The 25,720-nt window shown below is 49.8% G+C and overlaps 1 protein-coding gene across 1 annotated transcript in view; it reads right to left on the bottom strand.

Moving 5' to 3' along the window:
• The window catches only part of SLCO2A1 (solute carrier organic anion transporter family member 2A1), an 80,117-nt gene extending 54,823 nt beyond the window's left edge, over window positions 1-25,294 (bottom strand). The window contains exon 1 of the mRNA XM_060149816.1: window positions 24,860-25,294. Coding sequence (XP_060005799.1) covers window positions 24,860-24,955 — 96 coding nt within the window. The 5' untranslated portion in view covers window positions 24,956-25,294. The remainder of the gene's footprint in view (window positions 1-24,859) is intronic.
• Between the last annotated feature and the right edge of the window lie 426 nt (window positions 25,295-25,720).

Genomic DNA, 25,720 nt, shown 5'->3' with positions numbered 1-25,720 from the left:
CTCACCATCTGTGATGTCATTGCCACCCCCGAGCTCTTGCAGTCTCTCTAAGTGTTTCTCCTTAGAAATTCTTGTGGGAGCTCTTTCCTGCCACCCCACCCGAGCTTCTGTCCTCAGCCCCCTTGCCCATCTCTTTGCACACACTCACCCTGGGGGTCCTACTCGTCCACGCCAGAGGTCATCCTTGGCAGTGTGCTGGAGCCTCCAGTCCACAGCCAGGCTGTGGACCTCCCACCTCAACCCCCTGCCTCCCACGCAGTTCAACTTTACTCCCAATGATCAGTATCTGAAATTCACGCCCCAAACGACTATCGACTATCGTTACCCGGCGCTGCCTCCTCTGGGTTCCAGTCTTCGCCCTGCTGCTTCGACCTCCAAACCAAGGCTCCAGCCCACGCTGCAACTCCACCTCCACTGCCACCTCCCATCCAGACACCACCTGGCCACTACCACAAGTTCCTACCCTTTCCCCAAGCCCACTCCTTCCTCCTCCCAATCTATTCTTTAACCAGCAGCCAGAGTGATCTTTTAAGAAACTTTATTTAAGTATAACATTCACCAAAAAAAGACAGAAGTCACAAGGGTACAGCTTGATAAAAATGTCACATGCCGAGGACATGTGAGGGACCAGCACTCAGACAGAGAAACAGAACATTTCCGGCTTCCCAGACGTCCTCCAGTGCCCTCTCGGTCACCCCCCACCCCCCCCAGGGGAGTGACTCTCCTGGCCTCTAGCAGCACAGGTTAGTTTGCCAGTTTTGTATTTTACAGAAATACGATCATATAGTGTGTCAGCGTGACCTTCTGAAGATGGAGACCAGAGCCTGTCACGACACTGTGAAAAAACCCTCCAATGGATTCCCACCAGCTCAGATCAAAATCAAGCAGAGCACCCCAGCCTACAGGGCCCTCCCTGTTCCAGCTCCCATCCACCTCCGGCCTCGCTGAGCTTCCCACCACCATGGCCTCTCCTCGGGTACTAAGCTACCTACATTCGGTCTGGGGTAACAGGCAGTTGAAATTTGTAAGCTGTTTGGAAAACTCATGGCCCATGTGAGACGATGTGTTGCCTCAGAGCCTTTGGTGGTGGGGCCCATTCTCTCTATGGAGGGAGGGGCTCTTCATTCCCACCCCCTCCCTTGCTTAGCTTCTACTCACCTATCTATATGATGGCAAAGAATGTCCCTCCTGTTACACATTCTCCATTGTTACTTCATGGCCCTGAGCCCAGATTACAGTTACAACCACCTTAAGTGTTTGGTGCCCTGTGGCAATCCTGGCACCCAGAGCATAGCTGTTGCCAGCCAGCGGGGCGGAGGAAGAAAATGACCACAGAAGCACTGCTGCTACTTTATGAGGAAGAGGCAGTCCACTCAGCAAATATGACGATGAACAAATCAACGGGAAAGAATGAATTTCAGGGAATGACACCACCCGTTACATAGACACCTGTAAGCCGTAAGTAAGTGGACGTAAAATTATCAATGTGGATCATGAATTCCTTGAAGAAATAGGTTTTCTTTTTTTCCCCCTTCTACTATGCCCATTTATCTCCCAAGGAGGTAAATCAATTTCTTAGCAAACCCTTGTAAATTCTTTCACTGTCATCAGGGTGACACCCAGAGCCAGCTGTGCATCAGAGCTCCCAAACATCTCCACTTGGAGAAATGAACCCCTGGACTTGTGTTCACCTCTTGGCCCTGCCCGATTTTTTAGGAGAAAAGAGACTGGAGACATACTGAGCAGTGAGGGAGGGCGTGTCTGGGTGTCCCCCCAAGGCTGCCCGGCGGGGAGTCTGAGGTTCCATCGGGAACAGTGGGTGCCCCGCTGGGACAAGAAAGGAGCCCTCGCCCGGGGAAGCGCTGCCCGGCAGCCTGTGCCCACCCCCTCAGAGGCTGCCGAGCTCCTGATGGACCACAGCACGCCCAGCCCCTTCAAAGCCACTGTGGAGGTCTGAGAACCCAGTTTCGAGAACCTGTAACAGAGTCAAAGACAGCAGACGCCTGAGACGAGGGTGGGCCCATCGCCCACAAAGAGAGGCCAAGGCACAGGCATGCGTGGACGCCACGACGCTGGGTCGGCTCGTCGTCCCACTGGCCCTCTCACTGGCTGCTCTGGTGTCAGAGCGCCTCCTGAGGCTGTGGCATTCCGGAGCCGCACGGACGCAGAAGGCGTGTCCCGCCGCCGCCGCCGCCGCCAACGCCGCCACCGCCTGAGCTCACAAAGGCGGGGACTCTCCTGCAATAGGCTGTCACTGGCAGCGACGCTCTCCTGCACGGAAGCATTCCCACACCCCAGCCTGATCACCCCGGCATTCCTCTGCCTGCCGGATACCCAACATTCATAACCACGGCTGTTCTCACAGGTGCCTGCTTCCTTCCAAGACCGCCCCCATCACTCCAAAAGCCACGGCAGCTCCCTGAAAACTCCGTCCCAAGAGGAGAGGCCCCCGGCAGCCAGGATAAGATGTTCCCAGCCGATGGTCCCTACACAGGACAATCGCCACACAACGTGGGCATGCCCTCCCTCTGCTTTTCTGGCGGCAGGTGGAAGGGTGGCAGGAGGAAAAGGCTTTGTCCAACATTCAAACCTCTCTATCCCATCAGATGCCTCAAGAGGATGACGTGCTCTCCCTAAGTGCTGAGCACAAATCCAGATCCCACCACCTGCCCTCCTGGAGGTCCCTGGAGGGGCGTGGAACCTGGTGGTCCCGGCTCCCCACTGACCGCTGACAGTCAAAATACCAAGGATGTTGACCCAAATGGCTGCACCTCCTGCAGGTGACTCTGGCAAGGAAACCAGGATATCTGTCGCCACCATGCCCTGTGGGCCTCCACTTCACCTCCCCACAAGCCCCTCTCCCCTCCAACCCCCCAGCTGGTCCCCCCACATCCTCGTTACGATCCTCACGACTGATCTCACCTCTCCCTCCACCCTACTCCCTCTGCCTCTGCTAAGGACATTCCCTATCACCTGTGCTGTCCCCAGCCTCTTTGTTGGGTATTATGGGCTGAATTGGGTCCTCCAAAAGATGTCAAAGGCCTAACCCCTGGTACCTGTGAATATGACATTATTTGGAAATAGGGCCTTTGCAGATATAATCAAGTTACGGTGAGGTCATACTGGATCAGGCTGGGCCTTAATCCAAAGACGGGTGTCCTTATAAGAAGAGCAAATTTGGGTACAGAGACACAAGACACTGGAGGCACAGAATGGAGTGATGTGGCTAAAAGCCAAGGATTTCTGGCAGTCACTTAGAGGCACACCTGCAACTCCCTTGGTCCTCTTCCCTCAGTTCAGTGAACAAATCCTGTCGCTCTGGCCCAGATGTCCCCAGCTGACCCTACTAGAAACCTGGTTCACCTCTCCCGGGCCCACCACCCTTCCTCCTCCAGCTTCGGAGAGAGTCTGCGCTCACCTGCTCTCCAGCTGACTGAGGAAGCAGGTTGCCTTATTTTTGAATTGTTCGAGTCCCTCCAAATTCACCCAGTTATTTTCTTAAGTCCGCGATTACTCATCATTGTTCTCTGTGGACAAACACCAAGACAGCTGAGGCCTCCTGCACTGGTCACTCCTTTCCTGCCTCACTCTCCCCCACCCTTGATTTGATTGCCTCTGGGCTCCACTCCCCTGCCCTGGGTGCCCCCCTCTCATTCCCAGGCTCTTCTGCCTTCTGTCCACACCTGGGGGGGCCTGATTGCTCACGTTCCATGAGGATTTTCCCCCAACACAGACCTCTCCTCTGTGGGAGCCAAGTCGTTACAGGAAGCCCGTGTGGAGTGGAGGGGCCTTCCTTCTCTCCACCAGCTGAGACTGTTTCCTTCCTTCCCTTCGAAGCTGTCCTGTAGGGTGGTGCTCTGCCTTCTCGGCTGATAGCCATTCTCCCAGGTAGCAGAGGCAGTCTGCAGGCATTTCTCCACAGGCCTGAGAATGTCTACCCACCATTTTTTTTAGGCCTTGTGAAAGACAGAACTCCAGATTGATTGGCTTCTCCACACTTGCTCTAAACCTGAGCCTGCAACATGTGTACCTGAAAGAGGCCTCCTCGCCTTGCAGGGCTGTGCAGCCCCGTCACACTGAACTTGAACTCAGCCCTCTTCATCCAGGTTACAACTCCTCGTGCATGCTGCCCTATGCCTAGAATATTCTCCTGCCCCTTCCCTTGCCTCCTTGCTGGCCTGACTCCCCTGTCAAGCACTGTTTGAACATCGTTTCCCTAGGAAGGCTTCCTGGTCCCTTATTTAGGCTACTCCGCTGCTGACACATACCCCCACAGGGACCTGTGGACCCCTCTCTCCGACGCCATCACACTTGTGATTCCAGAGCAGTGATTCGGGCATCCGCTCCTGAAGACGCTGATTTCCTTCAAAACACGCACAAGTCAAGACATCCTTCACTGGAGGCTGTGTCTCCCTATGAAGACTGAAATGGAACCTCCCTCTGGCAAAGGTGCAAGCACAGTTTACAGTTCCTGTGGTCGGCCAGCTTTGACAGATCTTATTGGGGGCTGTGTGTGTGTGTGTGTGTGTGTGTGTGTGTGTGTGTGCGTGTGTGGCAGGGGGTACATTATTGCTAATTTTGCCCAGAAGGAACATTTGAAGTAATGTGATAAGCAAATATTTATTGAATATCATTATGGGCCAAGCATATTCCAGGGGAGACCAAGCAGGGCTAGACTCCTCTGGGGCAGTGTGTTAATAAGATGAGGTATGTGTACATAGTAGTGGCAACTACTCTCAAGGCAATATGGCAGATGCCAAAGGGGCTCAGGACACACGAGGGTGAGGGAGAGGCTCCTGGAGAAAGGGAGGCTGGACTTAGGTCTTTGAGGACGAGGAGAACATCAGAAAGTGGAATGGAAAAAAGGGGCCATCCCAGGCCCAGGAGGCAAAATGAAGAGTAGAAAAACACAAGTGTGATTAGGGGTCAGGAAATGATCTGGTTCGTCTGAGGAAGTTCTGGCTAAGTGAGAGGAGAAAACCAAGTCAAGTAAGAGGATTGGTACCTGAGAGGAGCCACAGACTTTTCTCTCTCTCTGGCTATCACCGACGACTTCTGAGCAGGGATAATGCATGTCAAACATTTTTAGAAAGGTTAATCTGTAGCAGAGTAGAGGCAGGGAGGCCAATAAAAGATCTTGGGACAAGGTCCAAGAAGCCTCTAGTCAGGGGGTGGCATTCAGCAGGGACACCAGCAGGGGAGAAGGTCATGACCTGATGACTAAGGAGAAGTGGGGGATGGTGAGTGGGCATCTGAAGACCAAGGGAAGGGAAGCAAGGAGCTCAAAAGACAATGCAGAGCAGGTGAATGGTGGAGGCAGAGGTGGGCTGTGGGGCAGGGGAAGACCCAAGTGGACATCCAGGGAGCCATCCCTGGTTTCAGGCTAGCCGGCAGGTACCTCTAGGGAAAGATGCCCTCACTTCTGACAGCTCTTTAACCCCACACCCCAAGAAGAAAGGAGGAGATCCCCTCAGGACCAAACGGAATCCAAGGACTAATCACTACATTAAAATGGTGACTCAGTAGCTACTATTTGGGGTCTTGAAATAAATCCCCCTAGGGCTTTATGTTGGCACTCTTTGAGCAAGACCACAGCTGTGGGAAGATGTCTTGTCCTATTATCTCTGTTACCTTTTGTTCCTTCTCCCAGAGGTCAGAGCCTCATGCCTTGTTAGACTTCACACAGCTGCAAGTCACTGTCTGTAAGATGGACAGGTTGCCTGCAAGGAGCCCCAAGGATATCTCCTAACAGAACTTCACTTGCTAAATTTGCAGAAGAATCAGGAGGACAAAGGGGCTTTTGATGAGGCTCTCTGGGACATGTGAATTCTGACTTGAAAGATAAAGGATCTGGCTCCTGACAGAGGCTATTTGATTTCTAATATGATTTGGTCCAAGTCCAGTCTTTTGTCTAGTCTTTAAATGGGTAGAAGTCTGCCCATCTGGTCCCCTTCTCCAGGGGTGGGCAGCTTTGTCTCTGAAGGCTGCATCAGGATGAGGGTGGTCAAGGCATCTACTTGGTCTTCTGTAGTCACCCCCGGCCAGCACAGTGGCCTGGGACATCTTTGTCCCAAGGAGCCTCTATTCCAGCTCTACTCTCTCCATCACTTCAACTTATTTCTGGACTTTTCTGGCCTGAGGGCTGCTCCTTCCATGGCCTCACCTCCTGGACTTTCCTACGTGCCTCCCAAGGTGTTCCCCTTGCCCTCTGCCGTGTCTGCCTTCCTTCCCACTCCACTCTTCAGATCTGCAAGGAGCAGGGAAGAGGGAAAAACAGTTGCAGGGCCTGGAGAGGGGAAGGTAGAAGAAACTGAGTGGGATCCAGCCCTCGGCTGACAGGAGAGGATTTCAGTCAGCACCGCAGAAAATGCCCTAAGCCTTTCTTGGAAAAGTTTCCTCAGGTCCCAGGTTTGGCCTGAGAGAGGAAAGGAAGCTGTTAACACGGAAAGGTCAAGGCAGGGGGCCAAGTGAGGCATGCTAGCCTCTTTCCCATCACAAAGCCACGTTTAGATGAAAGCAACTGAACATCCTTTCCTGGTACCCACACCCTCCGTTGCTCCCTCCCACCCCCGCTGCCTAGGGCCCCAGGGAGCGAGCAGGGGAGTGGGCCACAGGGGTCTCTACTGTTGCTGGGACGGGTCGTTTAGGCTGTGAAGGTCTTCTCTGTGCCATGAAATGGCCAGTCTAAACACAGGAAATGAGGGCAGGAGTGGGAGCAAGGGGAAAGCAAACCAATTCCTCAAATTCCCTGTTTACCTACGGTAAGCTTTAAGCTATAAATAGCATTAGTTACAATGCCCCTGACCTCGGCCTCCGAGAACATCTGCCATTTCCAAACTACCTGTGGGAAAAAAGAGAGCAAAATGGAACTCAGCCTAGCAGAGCACGCCTGTGTGCCCTGAGCTCCCTGGAGATTCTCTGAACGTCAGCGTGTGGCCGCAGTGCTCCTCAAGGCCAAGAAGGCTCTGCTCCACCCCACCCACCTTCCTTTCTCCACAGGGAGCTCTGGGAGGCCTTCGCTGGCCAGTCTAGAATCCTTCCCAAACTTCCTCCCTTCAGTTCCTCTCCACACGAGAGACTCACGTTCCCTGGGAACCATTTCAGTTTAATACGATTACTTCCCATCAATCACTTTAACGAATACCTTGGAGACAAGAATATCACAGCCACCTCAGTGCCCTCTGCCTGTGAATCAGTGCTCTGATATGTGCCTTGCCTTAGAGCAGAGGTTCTCGACCTTTAGGGTGCATCAGAGTCGCCTAGAGGGTTTGTTAAAGCAGCATGCCCCACCTCCAGCTTTGGATTCAGTAGATCTGGGATAGGGCACAAGAATTCACATTTCTAACCAGCTCGCACGTGATGCTGAGGCTTGCTGGTGCAGGGACCACACTTTGGGAACCACTGCCTCAGACTCGAGTAAGTCCCCCTGAACTCTAACCCAAATCCTTACTTCTATGCACTCCTTTCCTGGAGACAAGGCCCAACGTCTGTGTAAACCCTTTACAAAGGAATGGGGGTAACACTGAGACACACCCTTGATGTCTCTGCCCTCCCCTTAGCCATCTGCCCATCTGGGTACGGGGTCTGCTCGCACAGTGAGGCTCTGTCCGCGCTGTCGTGTGGGCCGAGAGCACCCCACAATTAGCTCTGACTAGGAACTTCCATCCACCTCCCAACTCCTTTGAACTGCCTCGCATGGAGCTCTTGACAGCAAGGGCAAGGGAATGCGATTTCATCTTCCACACCTGGTCTGTTTGGCTGGACTCTCTCCTGGCAGGTTTCAAGACTCCTGAATGAAATCATCAGTAACCATCTTCAGATGGGGAAAGATTAGCTGGGCAAATACTCGACGCCTATCAGCCGCAGCCCTGGGAGGAGCAGACGTGAGCTCACCCACCTTTCCAACACTGCGGGCGATTCATGTCTGCAGCCCAGGGGGCTGTGACCTCAGCAGCAGGTCACAGAACAAATACTGGTGGGCAGCGTAGGGTCATTGAGACGCTGGTGATATGCTGGGCATCTGCTCTGTGTAGGGGAGGGAAGCACAGCCCGATCATGGAATTTTCAAACTGTGGTAAGGAGAGGATGGAATGCCCCATTGCAAGCCTCCTTGTGGAAGCTCGCCCCTAAGCACAGCTTCCTCCCATCAGTGACGTCAGCAAAGCACCTCTGGCCCCCCACGCCCCTCGTTTTTCAGGGCTATTGCCCAGGGGTGCTCACCTCTTCTTCCTGCAGGACATTCTGCCCCATACTTGTCCTGAATGTCACTGCCCTTTGACCTGGGGCAGTGCTTTTGACGTATCAATTTGGCCACGCTACAGTCCCCAGTTATTCAAACACTAATCTAGGTGTTGGCTACGAAGGGAGTTTGCAGCTGTAATTAAAATATATAATTTTAAGGAAGATTATTTTAGATAATCTGATAATCTGGGTGGGCCTGATTCAATTAATCAGAAGGCCTTAAAAGCAGGGTGGAGAGAAAAAGAGAGAGAGAGAGAGATCGATTCCCCTGAATAGGAGCTTTGGCCCAAAGCCTGTGATCATCCTTTCCTGACTGCCTGCCCTGTGAATTTTGGATTTGGTTATTCACCCCCACAACTGTATAAGCCAATTCCTTGAAATTAATCTCTTTATATATATATATATATATACACACACACACACACATACATGTGTGTGTGTTTGTATCTTCTATTGGCTCTGGTTTGATTAAACCCTACAGTAGAGAAAATAATGGCCTCCCCAATGCCTGTGTACTGATATTAGAACCTGTGAATACGTTGCCTTACATGGCAAAAAGAACTTGGCTGATATGATTGAACTAAGATTCTTAGCATAGGGAGGTTATCCTGGATTATCTGAAAGGGTCCAGTGTAATCACAGAGGTCCTTATAAGAAGGAGGCAGGAGGGTCAGAGTCAGAATAAAAGATGAAAAGGAGAGATTTCAAGATGCTGAACTCCCGACTTTGAGGATGCAGGAAGGGGCCAAAAGCCGAGGAATGTTGGTGACCTCTAGAAACTAGGAAAGGCAAGGAAACAGATTCTTCACTAAAACCTTCAGAAGGAGCACAGCCCTGCCAACACCTTGATTTTAGGTCTTCTGTCTTCCAGAACTGTAGGAGAGTAAATCCATGCTGTTTTAAGCCACTAGGCTTATGGTGATTTGTTACAGCAGCAGTAGTACGCTAATACAAACCCTGGTTCATAGCAACCCTCCCCGTCTTCCCCCGCTTCAATGTTCTCACTCAGGCCACTTCTTTTCCCTCGGCAGAACCACACCTCCCCTTTTTTGACATCTTCGGGGGTCTGTTCTCCAACTTTCCACAGGAAGGCTCAACGGTCTTGTCTGTTCAGCCCCCCTCCTGAGAACAGGGCTCCCCCTTATTTTAGAAAAAGGTACCTATTCAACTATGAGAAGCCCCCAGAGACCCCACCTTGCCTCAAGGCACGTGACCCAGCTGAACCAATGAGAGTCCTGCCCCAGTAGTTTTTCAGGTTGGAACTAAATGAAGGGCAGCAGCAGGTAAGCTGGTTGCTGACCATGACTTAGCCATGAAGAGGACAGAGGTTTACAATGGAAGACAATGACGAGAGGAATTAAGAGAAGAGGAGAGAGGAGATGGAGCCAGCTGGCACTCCAGGCCACCTGCCCAAATCCTTCACACATTTTTCTATTGTGTTTCTTGTCTTTTTCTTGTTGGTTAGCAGATCTTGGTATAGTCTAGATATTAGTCCCTAGTCAGTTTAATTTAATTTTTTTTTTTGAATTTTATTTTATCTATTTTTTATACAGCAGGTTCTTATTAGTTATCTATTTTATGAATATTAGTGTATATATGTCAATCCCAATCTCCCAATTCATCACACCACACCCCTGCCCTGCCACTTCCCCCCTTGGTGTCCATACATTTGTTCTCTACAGCTGTGTCTCTATTTCTGCCCTGCAAACTGGTTCATCTGTACCATTTTTCTAGGTTCCACATATCCTAGTCAGTTTTAGACATTGCAGACATCTCACAATCCGTCTTTCTTTTTGCCTGAAACACTATTTTCTGTTATTAAAGTAGATAAATCTTCCTTCTTTAGTTGGTATTCTCCTGATATATCTTCTTTTGTCCTTTGATTTTCAACATTTTCTTTTAAAGAGCATGAAACTAGATTCTCTCTCTCTCTCTTTTAGGCAGTCTGTCTCTAGCTTTGAAATGGTGACAGTACTCCACTTTCTGATAAACCTAGATTTATGTCCACTTCATTTTATTGTGCTCCTATTTACCATAATGTTTCTTGTTTGTTTGTTTTTGCCTTTTATTCTCCTCTTTTCCTGCCCTCTTTTGGTTGATTAGGTTTCTACTTTTTACACTCTTCTGCTTTGGAAGGTATGCATTCAATGTCTTTACACTGAATGATTACCCACACATTTTAACTTAATGTTTGACTTAAGAAAGACTAAAGTTAATTAATTATTCCACTCTCCTCCCAAGCAAGCCAAGGACTTAAGATTTTAACTCCAAATTTCCCTGCCAATTCTCCATATTATTGGTATGTCTTATTCTACTTCTGTCTTTTCTGCCCTCCATAAATCATTATTATTTTTGTCTATTCACAATCAATAATTACTACCATTCTGTATCATCTTTTTCTGTGTTTGATTTCTTGCTTTATGAATTTCATCCTTTTGTAGTTTATTTTAGTAGGACTCACGATTAGTAAATTCTCTGCCTTTGTTTGAAAATCTCTATTTGTCCTCTTGAACTATCATTTAGTTATAACATTTGAATTTGGTGATAATTTTCTTTCAGCATATTGAAAAGTATTCCATTATTTTCTAGTATATCTATTTATTTTGAGAAGACTGTTATTGGTCTAATCATTGAGTCTTATGCATAAACTATAATGTTGCTCTAGTAGCTCTTAAAGTTTTTCTGTCTTTACTGTTCTGCAGCTCCAGTATGATATGTATAGGTGTACTTTTTTGTAAGTTCCTGTCAGAACTTACTGTGCTTTTTTATTTTGAGGTACCATATGTCTTATTAATTCTGGAAATTCTCTGTCATTTTTTCAGTATTGACTATCACCTATTCATTCTTTTCTTGGGGACTCATTTCAGACTTATATTGGACTTTATTTTTACTGTTTTCATGTCTCTTAACCTGCCTTTTAGAGTTTCCACTGTTTTTGTCTTTGTTTTGTTTTTTTACTCACGAAACTATACTTTATTCAGATCTCATTAGCTTTTCTCTTTTTCTGTCCCAGGATCCCATCCAGGACACCATACCACATTTGGTTATCAGGTCTCCTTAGGCTCCTCTTGGCTGTGACAGTTCTCAGACATTCAGACATTCCTTGTTTGGAGGAGTACTGGTCAAGTATTTTGTAGAATGCTTCCCAGTTTGGGTTCGTCCATGATTTTCTCATGGTTAGACTGAGGTTATGTTTTTTGGGAAGGCCACAGAGATAAACTGCCCTTCTCACCACATTAGTTAAAGGGTACATATTTTCAAGATGACTTATCACTGATAATGCTAACCTTGGTCACCTGGCCAAGGCAGTGCTTGCCAGGTTTCTCCTCTGTGGAGTGTCACAGTTTCTACTTCTTTATTCCTCTGTGCTGCATTCAGGTGACTTCTTCAACCCTATCTTCCACTTACTAATTATCATTTTGTGCAGATGTCATTAAGTTAAGGACTTCAAATTGGGAAATTATCTAATCTGTTAATTAACCAATCATTGTATCTAATCTGCTATTTCACCATTTGCTGAATTGTTACTTTCTGTATGTATAGAATTCCCATTTGCTTCTCAAATCTGCCTGTTCCTTTTTCACAGCATTTGTTCTTTCCTGGTGTTTTCTATTTCTTCTTACACTTCTTTAAACATTTCAATGTATTTTTATAGTCTCTTTCAAAATGTTCCATTATCTTAAAATCTTGAGGTGCTAATCTTCCTCACTGAATATATGTACTGCCTGTGGCTTATGGTGGGTCATTTCCTGTATAGCTGTTTATCGTAAGCTCCTGTTCCACGGACATTGTCTTCTCTTGGGGATTCCAGTTGGTCTGGACTGTAGAAGTATCCCTCCAGAGTGGTTTTGCTCTTGTGTCTACCAGATGACAAAGAGTTGTCACAGCCCGGAATGAATTTCTTATCCTAATTTATATGCTTAGAGATTCCCATACTGTGTGGATAGTATACATTCTGCTTCCAAGTCCATGTGGCATGGACTTGGTGTTTTGATTTCTCAGCGGAATTATTTTACCCAGAGGTCCTGTTAGAGATATACCTCTAACCTGTAACAGGGTGGTGGGCAAAGTTTTACGGGTTCCTTTCTGAGCAAGGGACCCAGTTTCATGCGTGAGTCCTCGTGCCAGCTCCCCATGTCATCTTTGGTGCCTGTAGGATTACTAATACCCAATCTGCAACAGGAGTTTCTTGAGGGTTTCTTTATACACAGCTTCCCCTCAACCCCTGCTGGTACAGTCATTGTTCGGGTGTCCAACTCATTCATCATTTCTTGCCCCTGAAGATTTCACTTTCTTTCTTGCAAGTTCAGCTCTGCATTTAAATATTTGATGGTGTTCTATTTTATGCAGTAACTCTAGGTATTTGTAGTAGGAGGGTCCCGTGTTTTGTAAACCTGTCATATGGATGAAAACCACAATTCACTATAGTTCTTTATGATCCATCTTATCCCAACTAACCAGAGCCTTTGGAAGACAGGGACCTTGCCTGATTCATGGTTGTATTCCCCATGCAGCGGCTAAATAGCAGAAGCATGAAGGTCGCATGTTAGAGTTCAGAGTCTGCGGTCCCAGATGTATTGAGCAGAACCCAGTTCTGTTTCTCCCTTCTCCTCCCTCACAAAACCCAGTTCTTTCCCCTCTTATTTGACACATCTTATAACTTTGCATCTATTTGTGCATCTGCCCACTGTTTACATCTCTCATGAGGGCATGGCCCACTCTGTTTTGTTCATCATTGTACCTCCAATGGTTGATGGTAGGTGATCAATAATTACGTGTTGCATGAATAAATGAACAAATGAATGCATCTCAGGCAGCTGTCCTGACACCATTCCTAGCCTCAGAGTTCTGAAACCCCTGCTGTTTATGACATCAGCAGAGTCCTGCCTTGCAAACAGTGGGTCACCAACCGACTCAACACTCACCAAAATGACTGTGTGAAAGCCAACCCAGGGATGTCATCACATCTTCCCAAGTATAAAACTCCAGGCTCAGGACCAGACCCCAGGCAACCCTTAGCAGATTCTGTCCCAGACTCTGCCCTCACCACCTCCCCCTGAGGCCCATTCTTCCTAACATGGCACGGAGCTGATCAGGTACACTCACTCCCCTAAGATGTTTGGCCAACCCTTAGGGCTGGATTCCCAAACTCTGAGCCAGTCCCTGGGAGTGGGGCACCAGAGGAGCAGAGAGGCCTTCCTGGACAGAAACACTTCTCAATCTTCCCAGAAAAGAAAATGTTCCATAGTTTTGCCTCTCTTTAAGAGTTAAAGCATTGTTATCTGACTTCACCTCCATCACTGAGGAGCCATAAGACTCCAGTGAAATAATAGATGTAAAAACGCAGTGACAACAGTGATGGGCACAGGAGTGGTCCTTATAGACAATCCCGTCCCCTGGCTGCCCTCCTGGCCGCACCTCTGGTGCATCCTCAGGGACCTGGAGATCAGCCTCCTCCCACCTTACGTCTCACTTCATAGACCACAACGACAGATCTCGTGGCACCAGGCAAAGGTGGGTGTCACCGCAGACTTCAGGGCTTTTAATTGGTAGTTTTTTCTAATTATAAATGCAGGACATGTTTATTGTAGAAATATGGAAAACATAGAACGTCACGAAGAAGAAGAAACGATTTATAGGATCCCACTCAGAGCACTATCTCTGTTTAGGTATACCCTCTTTAAGTCTCGTGACTTTTAAAAATCTGGATCATCTCTTCATACAGTTGTCCATCCTGCCGCCTCTACTTAACATTATAGAACGAACCCTTCCCTCAGTTGAAACTTTTCGCAATAAAACTTTAAAACATGTCTTGTAAATATCTCATAGATGGATGTCCCATGATTCATTTATTGCCTTGCCAATAACTAGCTATACGAGTCATTTCCTCATTACAAGTTTCTGAACAGACGAGTTAAATGATAAAACGTTGTTCAGCAGACTGGGTTTCCATTTATTTGCTCAGGAAGGTTTTCTAAGCCACTTGGTCGCTGTTCCCAGCCCACGCCGGGTCCCTGGTCTCAACGCTTGTGTGCTGTGGGTGAGACAACGCGCCACAAGAGAGGAAGACTGAGGAAGAAGGACTTTCCGGGCCACCAGTGTCAGATTTGGTTCAGGAAAATAAAACAATAAATAGGAACAAGCAGCCCTGCTGTGTCTGTGAGTATGGGGACGGAAGTAGCAGAGTCCTGGCTCGGCTGGTTGGGGTTTATGGTGGGAAATGGAGAGCAGCCACAGAGGACAGGGTCTTAAGACAGAGTGCCCGAATTGCTGCTCTGTCACTGTGTGATGTGGCGGTTTCCACAAGCTGCCTGCCACTTTCCTCCACTACACAACATGGACAACATGCACCTCGTGGCACAGAGAGTGTTTCTGAAAGGACCTGCCCTTGTTATTTCACTAAATTTGGCACACGTGGGTGCCCCCCAACAAAGCATTTGCATTCACAACTAAATATCCACATATCCCCTTATGCTTTATCACACAGATGTGGCCTAATAAAACGCGTCCGTCTTTGTGATGATAGCTCAGAAAATCATAACTGCTGCTAAAAATGTGTTGGTGCAGAGGGTGGGAATTCTAAATATTTGTGACTTTAAGGTAAACCAATACAGACTTGACTAACACCTGTCCCCACTCCTTGTTAACTGTACGTGTTATGTATTAACTTCACATGTTGACTCAGTGGGCCTGTGCTTTTCCGGGACACAGAGGGAGGAGGCTGGAGCGGCAGCGAGCCCGAGAGGAAATGAAGCGGCAGCCACAGGGCCCTGAGGCTCACTTTCCAAGTCAGTGACAAGGTCCAGGGCTGGAGACAGTCTGCTAGACAAGGCCGGTTCTACCTCGCTTGGGCTCGGCCAGTCTGCGTGGGTGGGATGTGGGCGTTACAGCCTGGGGCACAGGCGGGGGTCCACAGGAATGTTCCCACCGGCATTAGGCCAGACGCCCTCCGTAAGGGTCTCTGTCAGGCCCCCTAATGATCAAGTCAGGGACTCTGGTCCTTGTCTACTTGCTCCAGAGAGATGTTGCCCAGCTGGAGGCCGGGGAGTGGACCCAGTGACCTGTCCAGGGCTCTTGCTGGACTCTCCATGAAAATTCCAAGTCAGGGAGAAGCGAGAGCTGGGGTGAGAAGAGAGAAAGATGGGGGTAAGACGGAAGAGTGTGAGAGCTGGGGCGGGAGCAGGCCTTGGGCTCCTGAGAGCATAACAAACTGTGGGGTCCCAATCATGGGAAGGTCTCTGCTGGTTCCAGGAAACCTCGGGCCCACCAGCCTCCCTAAAGCCTGAGGTCCCCTCGTGAGTGATAACCAGAGCCAGCGAGGAAACCTTTGTGATCTGGGACAACAAGGGTCGGAGGGTCACATGTGCCCCTCAGCAACACCCACCTTCAGAGCCTGGCCTGGCTTTTAGAGGAGGGTAGCCCAGGACACGTGGCTTTCTGTTTCAACCTAGCTAGAGGACTTGTGGGAGAGGGGAGACTGCTTTCTCCCAGAAGCAATGAGGAGAGTGGCCAGGAAGAGGGGGCTCTGCTAGCTTCACTCTGGGGGTATACAATTCTGAAATTCAGTAATTCTGTAAGTGAGGGGCACCATGTTTCTATAGCTCAGTTTTATCATTACTCGTATGGATTCTATACAGTAAGAAGTTAAAAATGCTGCACAGGGCTTCCCTGGTGGAGCAGTGGTTGAGAGTCCGCCTGCCGACGCAGGGGACGCGGGTTCGTGCCCCAGTCTGAGAAGATCCCACATGCTCTGGAGCGGCTGGGCCACTGAGCCTGCGCGTCCGGAGCCTGTGCTCCGCAACGGGAGAGGCCACAACAGTGAGAGGCCCGCGTAATGCAAAAAAAAAAAAAAAATGCTGCACAAATCACAACGGGCAATGAAGGCAGGGCCAGGCGGGAGAACTTCCATGTACTAACAAGAGGCAGAAGTGGGCCCTGCCGCTTGGTTTCTCCCTGGAAGCCTCCAGTTCCTTCCTGTCATGAGTCCTTGAGGCTTATTTCCATTGTTGGGCACCATCCCTGGCTCTCCATGGGCACCTCCCCTGCCCCACAGTCAGTGGGTGGAAGTCCATTCTTGTAAAATGGCAGTGGGGTGACCAACTTAACCCAATCTGCCTAGAAGTCTTCAGTTTTAAAACGGAAAGTCCTGTGTCCCAGGAACCCCCTCGGTCCTGGGCAAATCGAGGCAGTGGGTCACACTGAGAAGCAGGGCCCTACAGGCCATTGTTTCTTGGAAACGTGGGTGTCTCTTCGAGAGCTGAGTGCAAACAGCGAAGCCTGGGGAAGAGCCTCCCTCCGCAAACATGCAGTAAAGGCTCACGAGTGAGCGAGGCCCAGGCTCCGACATCCACACTCAGCTCCCCACCACTTCCCTCAAATGCACTGTGAATCAAAGGCAAAGCAGCACAGTTTCAGAAGGGCCTGGAGCACAGGCAGGAAGGACATGTAAAACAGACTGAGAATGTGGTCAGTTTAATTCCATCCTGAAATCTCTCTAGCAGCCAGTCAGGCAGGACCAGTGTGGCTCCGGCAGCCTGCCGTCCTCCCCCTCCCCTCTGCCACTGTCCCCTTTCCCCAGGCCAACAGGGGCCTCACTGCGTTCTCTAGCCGGTTCCTCTCCTGGGGTGTCCCACAGGCTCAGCCCAGGAACTGTCTGCTATTCACACCCCACACCTGTCCCACTTACATTTCCTAGGTTCCCTCTATGCCCAACAAGCTGGCTGGGTTAGAAAAACTAATTCTGACTTGAGGCCTGCTGTGTTGTTTCCCAAACTCCACCTGGGGTCACATCTGGCAGACGTGAGCTAGACATGGCATAGCTTCCTGGAGCATCAGTGTTACTCCAAGATTTGGGGGGAAATACAACATATTGTTTGGAAGCATGTAGATATATTGTGGAGGAAAATATAAAATACACTTGATTCTAGGACGAAACATAAAATTCTACAGAAATGTAATATCCATGATTAGTTAAACCACATTTCCCAACACCACCCTTCATCCCCTTATCCTACTCCATTGTGGAGACCGGTCACTCCCTTCTAGAATTCAGGGCATCTTGGTGGGCAGATTGACAACCACTAGCTTGCTATACCCTCCCTGGTGCCCTCTGCATTTTAACTGAGGCCTTCTGTGCTCCAGGCCAGCATCTCTCAAGGGTGTTGGATGGAACATCTTTCAGAACATAAATAGGTATGGCTGATGTTTGGGTAAACAAAATAAAACTTGTCATCAGATTCCTATAGGACTTGGTGCACACTAAATGATAAAGAAAGGGTTAGTTTGCCCATATTTATAGAGGCAGTGGTCAGCCCTGTGGGGGTCAGTGCCAATGCTGACCAGACTGAGTGTCCCACAGGTCACAAGTCCTGGGGTTACTGCGCCGGCTGGTGCCTTCTCCCCAAGCCACAGCCTCCATAGCATCTCCACCCAACAAGGCAACGAGGCTGGGAAGACAGCTCTGGGAGACGGCTGCTCGCTGGATAGGATCATCCCATCCATCCAGTCCACAGTGTAGTCTGAGACTCCTGGCCTTGGGTTCATCCTTCACCCCGATCAAATTTAATCCATCCCAGGGAATCAAGGTCCACGAAACCAAGAGAGCTGGGATTGATCGCAGACAACCGGGCCAGCCGCACCCTCCTTTTGCCAGGTTTCAGAGCCAGGTTTCAGAGCAGGTCTTTTGCCAGGTTTCAGAGCAGGTCTCCTGGCAAAGCTCAGACCCAGCTGGCCCTGCTCCTGGTCTCATCTCAATCAGCAACTTAGCATGAGATGGGAATCTGAGAACCTGAAAGGACCTCAGAGATCATTGCGCTCAGGCCCCAAGGTTCACGGACGAAAGAATCCAGAACTGAGAGGCATTCTGGGGCCATGGGAAGAAAGGGGCTGGGAGTGAGATGACCCTGGTGGGAATTCCTGCTTTGCCATTGACTGGATATGTGGTCTTGGATATGCCTCGATTTCAAGTATGAAATGGAGATGCTGATACCTCCCTTGCAGGGCTGGCATTACGCATAGAAAAAGCTTAAGAACTTAGACTGAAAAATCAAATTCAAGGGAAAAGACAACCATTCAGCTAAGGCCAGAAGAAAAGCTGGAAACATGTAAGTATGTAAGATCCCATCCACCTACTAAAAGCAAGCTTTAAATCTGTCCTTAAATCTTCCTAAAAGGCAAAGTAGAAGAGAAACTGAATGGGTTATAAGGTTTGGTAATCATTCCATTGCAGAATGAAAATCAAGTTTTACCTGATATCAAGACTTGCTATTTAGCTACTGTAATCAAGACACTGTGGTACTGGCAGAGAGATATACACATACATCAATGAAGCATGATAGAAAACCCAGCATGGACCCACCCAAGTATGGCCAACTGATCTTCAACAAAGATACAAAGGTAATTCAATAGAGAAAGGAGAGTCTTGTCAACAAATGGTGCAGGAACAATTGCATAACCACAGGCAAAACAATGAAACTTTACCTAAACCTCACATCTGTACAAAAATTAACTCAAAATGGATTACAGATTTAAATGAAAAATTATAAAACTTTTAGAATAAAACAGAGGATTTCTCCTTCAGGAGTTAGGATTTGGTGAAGAGTTTTTACACATGACAATAAAAGCAGTATCCAGAAAATTAAAAATTGATAAATTGGACTTTATCACAATCAAAACCTTTTTCTCTGTGAAAGATTCTGTTAAGAGGATGAAAACATAAGCTATAGACTGGGAGAAAATATTTGCAAACCACATGCCCAACAAAGGACTTGTATCTCACATATATAAAGAACTCTCAAAACAACAATTTAAAAATCCAATTAGAAAATGGATTTTTGGTCCATTTTGGTCCTGGGTAAACACAGGACCCTGGTGGCGCAGTGGTTAAGAATCCTCCTGCCAGTGCAGGGGACATGGGTTCGATCCCTGGTCCGGGAAGAACCCACATGTCATGGAGCAACTAAGCCCGTGAGCCACAACAACTGAGCCCTCATGCCACAACAACTGAAGCCCGCACGCCTAGAGCCCATGCTCCGCAACAAGAGAAGCCATCGCAAGGAGAAGCCTGCGCACCGCAACGATGAATAGCCCCAGCTCGCTGCAACTAGAGAAAGCCTGAGCGTAGCAACAAGGACCCAATGCAGCCAAAAATAATAAAGAAAAGAAGGAAGAAAGAAAGAGAGAGAGAGAGAGAAAGAGAGAGAAAGAAAGAAAGAAAAAGAAAGAAAGAAAAAGGAAAAGAAAAATGGACAAAATATATGAACAGATGTTTCAGTGAAGAGCATATACACATGGCAAGTGAGCACATGAAAAGATGTTCAACATCACCAGCCATTAGGGAAATGCAAATTAAGACCATGATGAGATCTCACTACACACCAATTCGAATAACTAAAATACTCTACTTCCAGTTCCCTGAGACCTTGCACAGGTCACCTCCCCTCCTGGGCCCATTTATTTAACTGGAGGAGGTTCCTTCCGGTGTTTACATTCTATTGTTGCATAAAAATGGGGTCCTCTGGTTTATTTTCACCAGAGGCAGTGCCTCTCTGTCGGGGTGGAATTCTTAAAAAAAAAAAAAAAAAAAAAAAGGATAGCTAAAATAAAAAGCAGTAACACTAAATGCTGGCCAGGATGTAGAGAAACTGAATTTCTCATAGCTTGCTGGTGCAAATGTAAAATGTTATGGCCACTCTGGAAAACAGTTTGGCAGTTTCTTTTAAAAATCAACGTGCAACTACCATATGACCTAGCAAAGGCACTCCTGGGCATTCACCCCAGAGAAATGAGAGTTTATGTCCACACAACCTATACGTGGTTGTTCATAGCAGCTTTGTTTGTAATAGCCCCAAACAGGAAACAACCCAAAGGTCCTTCAATAGGTGAATGGCCGGAGAAAGCACGATACATCCATGCCATGGAATAGTACTCAGCAATAAAAAGGAACAAAGGGCTTCCCTGGTGGCGCAGTGGTTGAGAGTCCACCTGCCAATGCAGGGGACACGGGTTCGTGCCCTGGTCCGGGAGGATCCCACATGCCGCGGAGCGGCTGGGCCCGTGAGCCATGGCCGCTGAAACTGCGCGTCCAGAGCCTGTGCTCTGCAACGGGAGAGGCCACAACAGTGAGAGGCCCGCGTACCCCCCCAAAAAAGGAACAAACTATTGATACATGGAACAGCTTGGGTCGATCTCAAGGGCATTATGCTTAATGAAAAAAGCCAGTCTCAAAAGGTCACACACATATTTCATGACTCCATTTATATAATGTTCTCAAAATGATAAAATTACTGTGCTAGAGAACATATCAAGGATAGGAGTCAGAAGGAGACCTTTGTGGAGATGGGATAGTTCTGTCTTGAAGCAGTGGGGTGGTGTCTCCCTGAATCTGTACACACGATCGAATGGCCTGGAACTATACTCACACATCATGGCAATGTCAATTTCCTGCTTTTGGTATTACACTGTAATTATGTTAAGATGAAATCCTTGGGAGGAACTGGGTAAACACAGGACCTCTCAGCACTGTTTTTCCTATGCATCTATAATTATTTAAAATAAATCCCTCTGCCACTTGTTCTGTGGCAGGACAGGTCACGAATTCATCACCAGGAGACACGAGGAAAGCTAGGAAGGGCTTTGAGCATAGTTACAGGAGGAAAGGGTCTAAGTGACCTTTGACCACCACCCCACCCATTCCCATGGTTCTCCCTCCCCACCCCCCAAACCATCCCCCAAAACTGCCTCCCCAACACACACACACAAGCAGGGCAAGGTGGGCCTCTCAGGGGACAGACGCCCTGGAGATCATAATATATGCTGTCCCCAATGTCAGAGAAATACATCCTGGGGAGGGAGGAGCATATCTTAATCCACCAGGTTGATGAAGGAATTCTTTTGGCCCAGAGGGTTCTCTTCAGAGTGTCTCCCCAAGCATGGATTGCAGGTTGCTGGGATATAGCAAACTGCTGCCCCATGATTGGGAGTCAGAGGCCTCAGGACGTTATGGACACAGGCCAGGACAAAGCACCTCTCCCTCATTCGGGGGCCTCCCTCCAGGTCACAGGTCACAGGTCACCAGGGCCACCCAGGCCAAGCTGTGAGACTCGTCTATCCCTTTCTTCCCACTGTTCTTCCCCAGCCTTCCATTCACCGACTGGATATCCATTATTTCCCTACACTGGGGCCCTGGGTGTGTTTAAGTTCCCAAACTTTGGGCAGCAATTACCAATCGACCACTCCTTCTATAAGACAACCTCAGTTTGGCCCCAAAAGTTCCATTTTCAGAAGAAACAGATCTCTTTGAGGCTGCCAGGATAAGTTAGCCAAAAGGCTCCCCGCTAACTCCCCCACCCCTGCCCCATAATTGCTGAATGAACCTGTTTTTAATTTAGAGCTTTGGAGTACTGGATGCCAAACTGCTCCCTCTAACCATGACTGGCGAGCAGGTCCTCTAGTTCTTAAGAATGCTGTAACCCAGAGGCAATTGAGACTGTCTCTAGATTAAACACGATTGTATTGACTCCTGCAGAAGGAAGTACCAAAAACTCAGCCTGAGCCTGAGAGTCACCAGGCTCGAGATGAGGTCGGGAGGAGTGAAAGGGTCTGAGCCTGTTACTGCTTACGCGGATCTGTGCTGCAGCCATGGCAGTGGTCCCTGGTCACGGCTGAGATGTGTGTGTCACCAGGGCCTGGAGAAAGCCCTGACCACTCGGAACAAGCACATCTGAGGAAACTCCACGCGCTAACGCTGAGCTGACCAGTGCCGTGTGACAGAGAGGGCCAGGCGCACAGGGGTTAGGGGTTCTGACCTGGAGGCTCACGTTCCTGGTTCCTCTACACTCCACTCTTTCTGGTTATGTATCCAAGCCCAAAGGACCAGCCTCACTAAGCCTTGTTTTCCTCATCATTAATGGGGACAGTAACAGCATCCAGTTGACAGAGCTGTAATGAGGACTGCATATGGGTAAGATATTTCCGTAGTTCCCAGTAAATTCAGACAGATCTGTTGCTGTTCGCTACTATTGCTATTTTTGGATATTATTATTAACTGTAGTTTTTCTTAACTATTAACTATGTCTCATAGAATGAGGCGTAATTGGTGGAATAATCGATCCTAAATGACGTTTGAATTCACAGTCTTGTTTGTTGAGGCGAGAACTGACCTCACAATGATGCCAATCCCAGAAAGCCCAGTATGGTTTACAAAGCCATTTCCTCTGCCTCATTCCACATAATCCTTATGAAGGCCTTCTCTACCCTGCCTCCGGGAGGAGGGAACTGTTCATGTTACCCAGTTTTTTTTCACATAAGGACTCCGAGGCTCAGGGATACTTCCCTGTGTTACCTAGTTAGTAAGGGGATGGCATGGGGCTTGGATCTGAGTCCCCTGGCTTCATCTTCTTTCCCTAAACCATGTGGTATGTGGCGTTTTGCAGGAATGTCATAAAGCCTATTGGTTAGTCTGTCCCAACAACGAGGAACCTAGAAAAATGATGGGTCCTCAGGTTGGGTGTCCTGTGTTCCTCCCATGTCACACATGTCACGACATGTGCAGTCCATACCCCCCTGGCAGGGTGCATGGCAGCCACCAAACCTCTCACTGGGAGAAGGAAATCTCTCATCAAATAGCAAAGCCCCCAGAAGCCAGCCCTACCCCCTGGAAGAAATGACTTCAGGGAGTTTAACTAATGGAATTCCAGCCCCCAGATGTGCCTTGAGATATCCAGTCTCCTACCTGGTTTCAGGCGGATAAGTGAAGCTAAGTGGAAGTTGCTCCTAACTCTGGTCTTAGAATTACTATGGATCAACGGAGGCAATGATTAAAGGAATCTGGTTTTTAGAGTTCAGAAAAACTCCTAACTGGTATGAGCCTTCCGGAGGCCAATTGGCCTGGGCCCAGGCCTCAGGCACATGTGGCTATATCATCAGCATGTGATACATTATCTTATTTTTATAGATCTTCAAAGAAACTGCTGCCATAAACTCATTTATTTTAGGGACTCAGGGCGGGTCTAAATGGATCAGTCTCGTTTGGCGTTACCCTCGCTGTCAGCTGTCCCTCCTGCTCCCAACCCTAAGAGTGGTGAAAACAGAGAGAGTTGCCCCCACCCTGGCTCCCTCCTGGGCCTCTCTCTTTTCAGACCACCCAACTGTTGCCCCTGCCCTTTCCTCCCAATTCCTAATTTATAAACCCCAAGTTTTCCACAATTCTCTGCTGAAACTTCTCTAAACTCCTTTAAATGATGGAACCAAAACCACACACAGTGTTCTCATCAGGGTCTGGCCAAAGGTGAGGAGATTTGAGGATTATTTTAAACTATCTCAAAATTTCTATGTGTTATTTATGTCCAACCATGGAATCAATTCAACCTTTATTTAGTGTGGTGTGGGGAACGAGCAGAAGCAGGAATGGGGAGCCCAGCTCTACTGCTAACAATATGAGTAAGTACATAGATGGGCTCCACTGTGACCTCCAGATCCTTTTCTGTTGGACACACATAACTGGCCCACAGAGACCCCCATCCTCCATTTGTATGTTCTGGGTTCCCCTTAATTGCGCCACTGGAGGCATTACCTAGCCCCATCTGATTGTGTGATTGCCAGAAACAACCTCTCTGCACCATAATTCCCACCCTGACCCCAAGGAGCCTGTGACCTGGGCTTTACAACCTCCCACATCCTCACCACCGGAGGTGCATTCCTCAGTTGCTTCTGCCCTGCCAGAAGAGGCAAAAAAGCCCGAGTGTGGATTCAACCATTCCAGTCCTCTTGGACCTGTGATGGGGTGGAAAGCATTCCTGACCCCCTGGGGGGTCCTCACCACACTACTGCCTACACCCCTTCACCTACTCCCCATAACTTGCCAGGCACCTGCCTAGACTTTACGGAATAGACTGCGAAAGCCGCTGCTTTCCTGGGGCCAGTTCCGGACCAGGAAACCTGGTCCAAGAGCTGCAGTGTTGGTTGCCAGCCTCGGGGGAATTCTCAGCATTGCAGGCAGCAGCCCGTTCAGGTAGCAGAGCTCACGCACTGCCGCCCTTGGGGAAGACGAAAGCCTAGCGGAGAACAGCCCTTCTGCCAGCCACCCAGGATGAGATGGGCTCTGATATTCATCTCAGAGGGACCCCAGCCTGTCCCCTACAAGGTGCCAGACACGGGCAACTCCAAGCCCATTCCCTCAACGAAGTAACTGCCCACAGGAGCCCAAAAAGGTGCCCCGGAGATGTTCTTTTTCAAAGAACAGAACAATTCCCTCGGCTAGTGCCAGGACTATCTGAATAGATAGTTGGCCCAATAAGCAAGTACTTTCATCGCCCTGTTTCCTACCCTGACGAGGGCGTGTGAGCACGCACGCGAGCACATACTCGCACAAACACATGCACACACGCACACACGCCCAGCACGCGCTTCCCTGGCCAGGTGCCCCCTCGCCGGCGGCGCGGGGCCCGCGGGGATGCGTCCCGGAGCGTGACACCGACGGATGGACGGCGGGGGAGGGAGCCCGCCCGGAGGGAGCCCGCCCCCCCAGCGCCTCCCGAGCGGCCGCAGCACTGACGCCGGGACCCCGCCGAAGGTGCGCCCGGCGCGGCTCGGGCCAGGACGTCCCGGGTTCTCCGCTCACCTTAACGTTGCTGAAGATAGAGCGGGGACAGCGGCCGGCTCGGCCCGCAGAGGCGCCGCTGCCCTGGCGCGCGCCGGGCTCGGGTAGGAGCCCCATGGTGGCTGCAGCGCGGGGCCCGGGGCGGGAGGCCGGGCGAGCGGGGCCGGGACGCCTGGGCTGCGGCGGGCGGCCGGCGAGTGGCGGTTGCGGCGTTGGTGGCCGGAGGAGGCACGCGGCGCGGCCGGAGGAGACTGAGCGCGAGGGTGCGCGCCCAGAAGTTTTATAAGTGGCCGCCGCCGCCACCGCCGATGATGAAACCCGCGCTCCCTCCTCCCTCTTTCCCTCGGGTGTCAAGGGCGCTGCGAGCCCCCGCCCCGCCGCCGCCCCCTCAGACAGGTGTGACGCGGTGGCCGGCTGCGCTTGACCTCGTTCCGGCCGGAGTTGTCTCCGCGCCCGCAGCCCTGCAGGGACCCGCGAGGCTCGACCGCCCCGGGAGAAGGTCCCGCCCGCTGGAGGGTGGGGGCGGGAGGTGGCGGGCCCCGGGAGGGGGAAGTCTGAGGGAGGGGGCGGGAGGCTGCTGAGTGGTGTGGGGGGGGCGCCCGGGGCCCTGACGGGGCGGGGTGAATGCCGCGGGCCCGCAGACTGCAGGGGCCCCGACAAGGGATCGGCAGGGCTGCGGGGGCCGGAGGAGACTGGCGGAGGAGCGAGGGGCGCCGGGGGGGCCAGCGGGAGCCAGGGGCGTCGGAGAGGCGCCGACGCTTGTGAAGGGAAGCGGAGCCTCCGCGCCCCTCCCGACGCGCTCAGGAAGGTTTACGGAGTCGGTTTCTGCTTGTTTGCACTCGTCGAAAACCTGGGCTCTCAGTTCCGGTGATGGCTCTGAGA

The sequence above is a fragment of the Lagenorhynchus albirostris genome, chromosome 5, assembly GCF_949774975.1.
Source record: "Lagenorhynchus albirostris chromosome 5, mLagAlb1.1, whole genome shotgun sequence".
In the NCBI taxonomy this organism is placed as follows: domain Eukaryota; kingdom Metazoa; phylum Chordata; class Mammalia; order Artiodactyla; family Delphinidae; genus Lagenorhynchus; species Lagenorhynchus albirostris.
The sequence above is the reverse complement of the archived record's forward strand: the minus strand, read 5'-3'. Positions and strand labels throughout refer to the sequence as shown.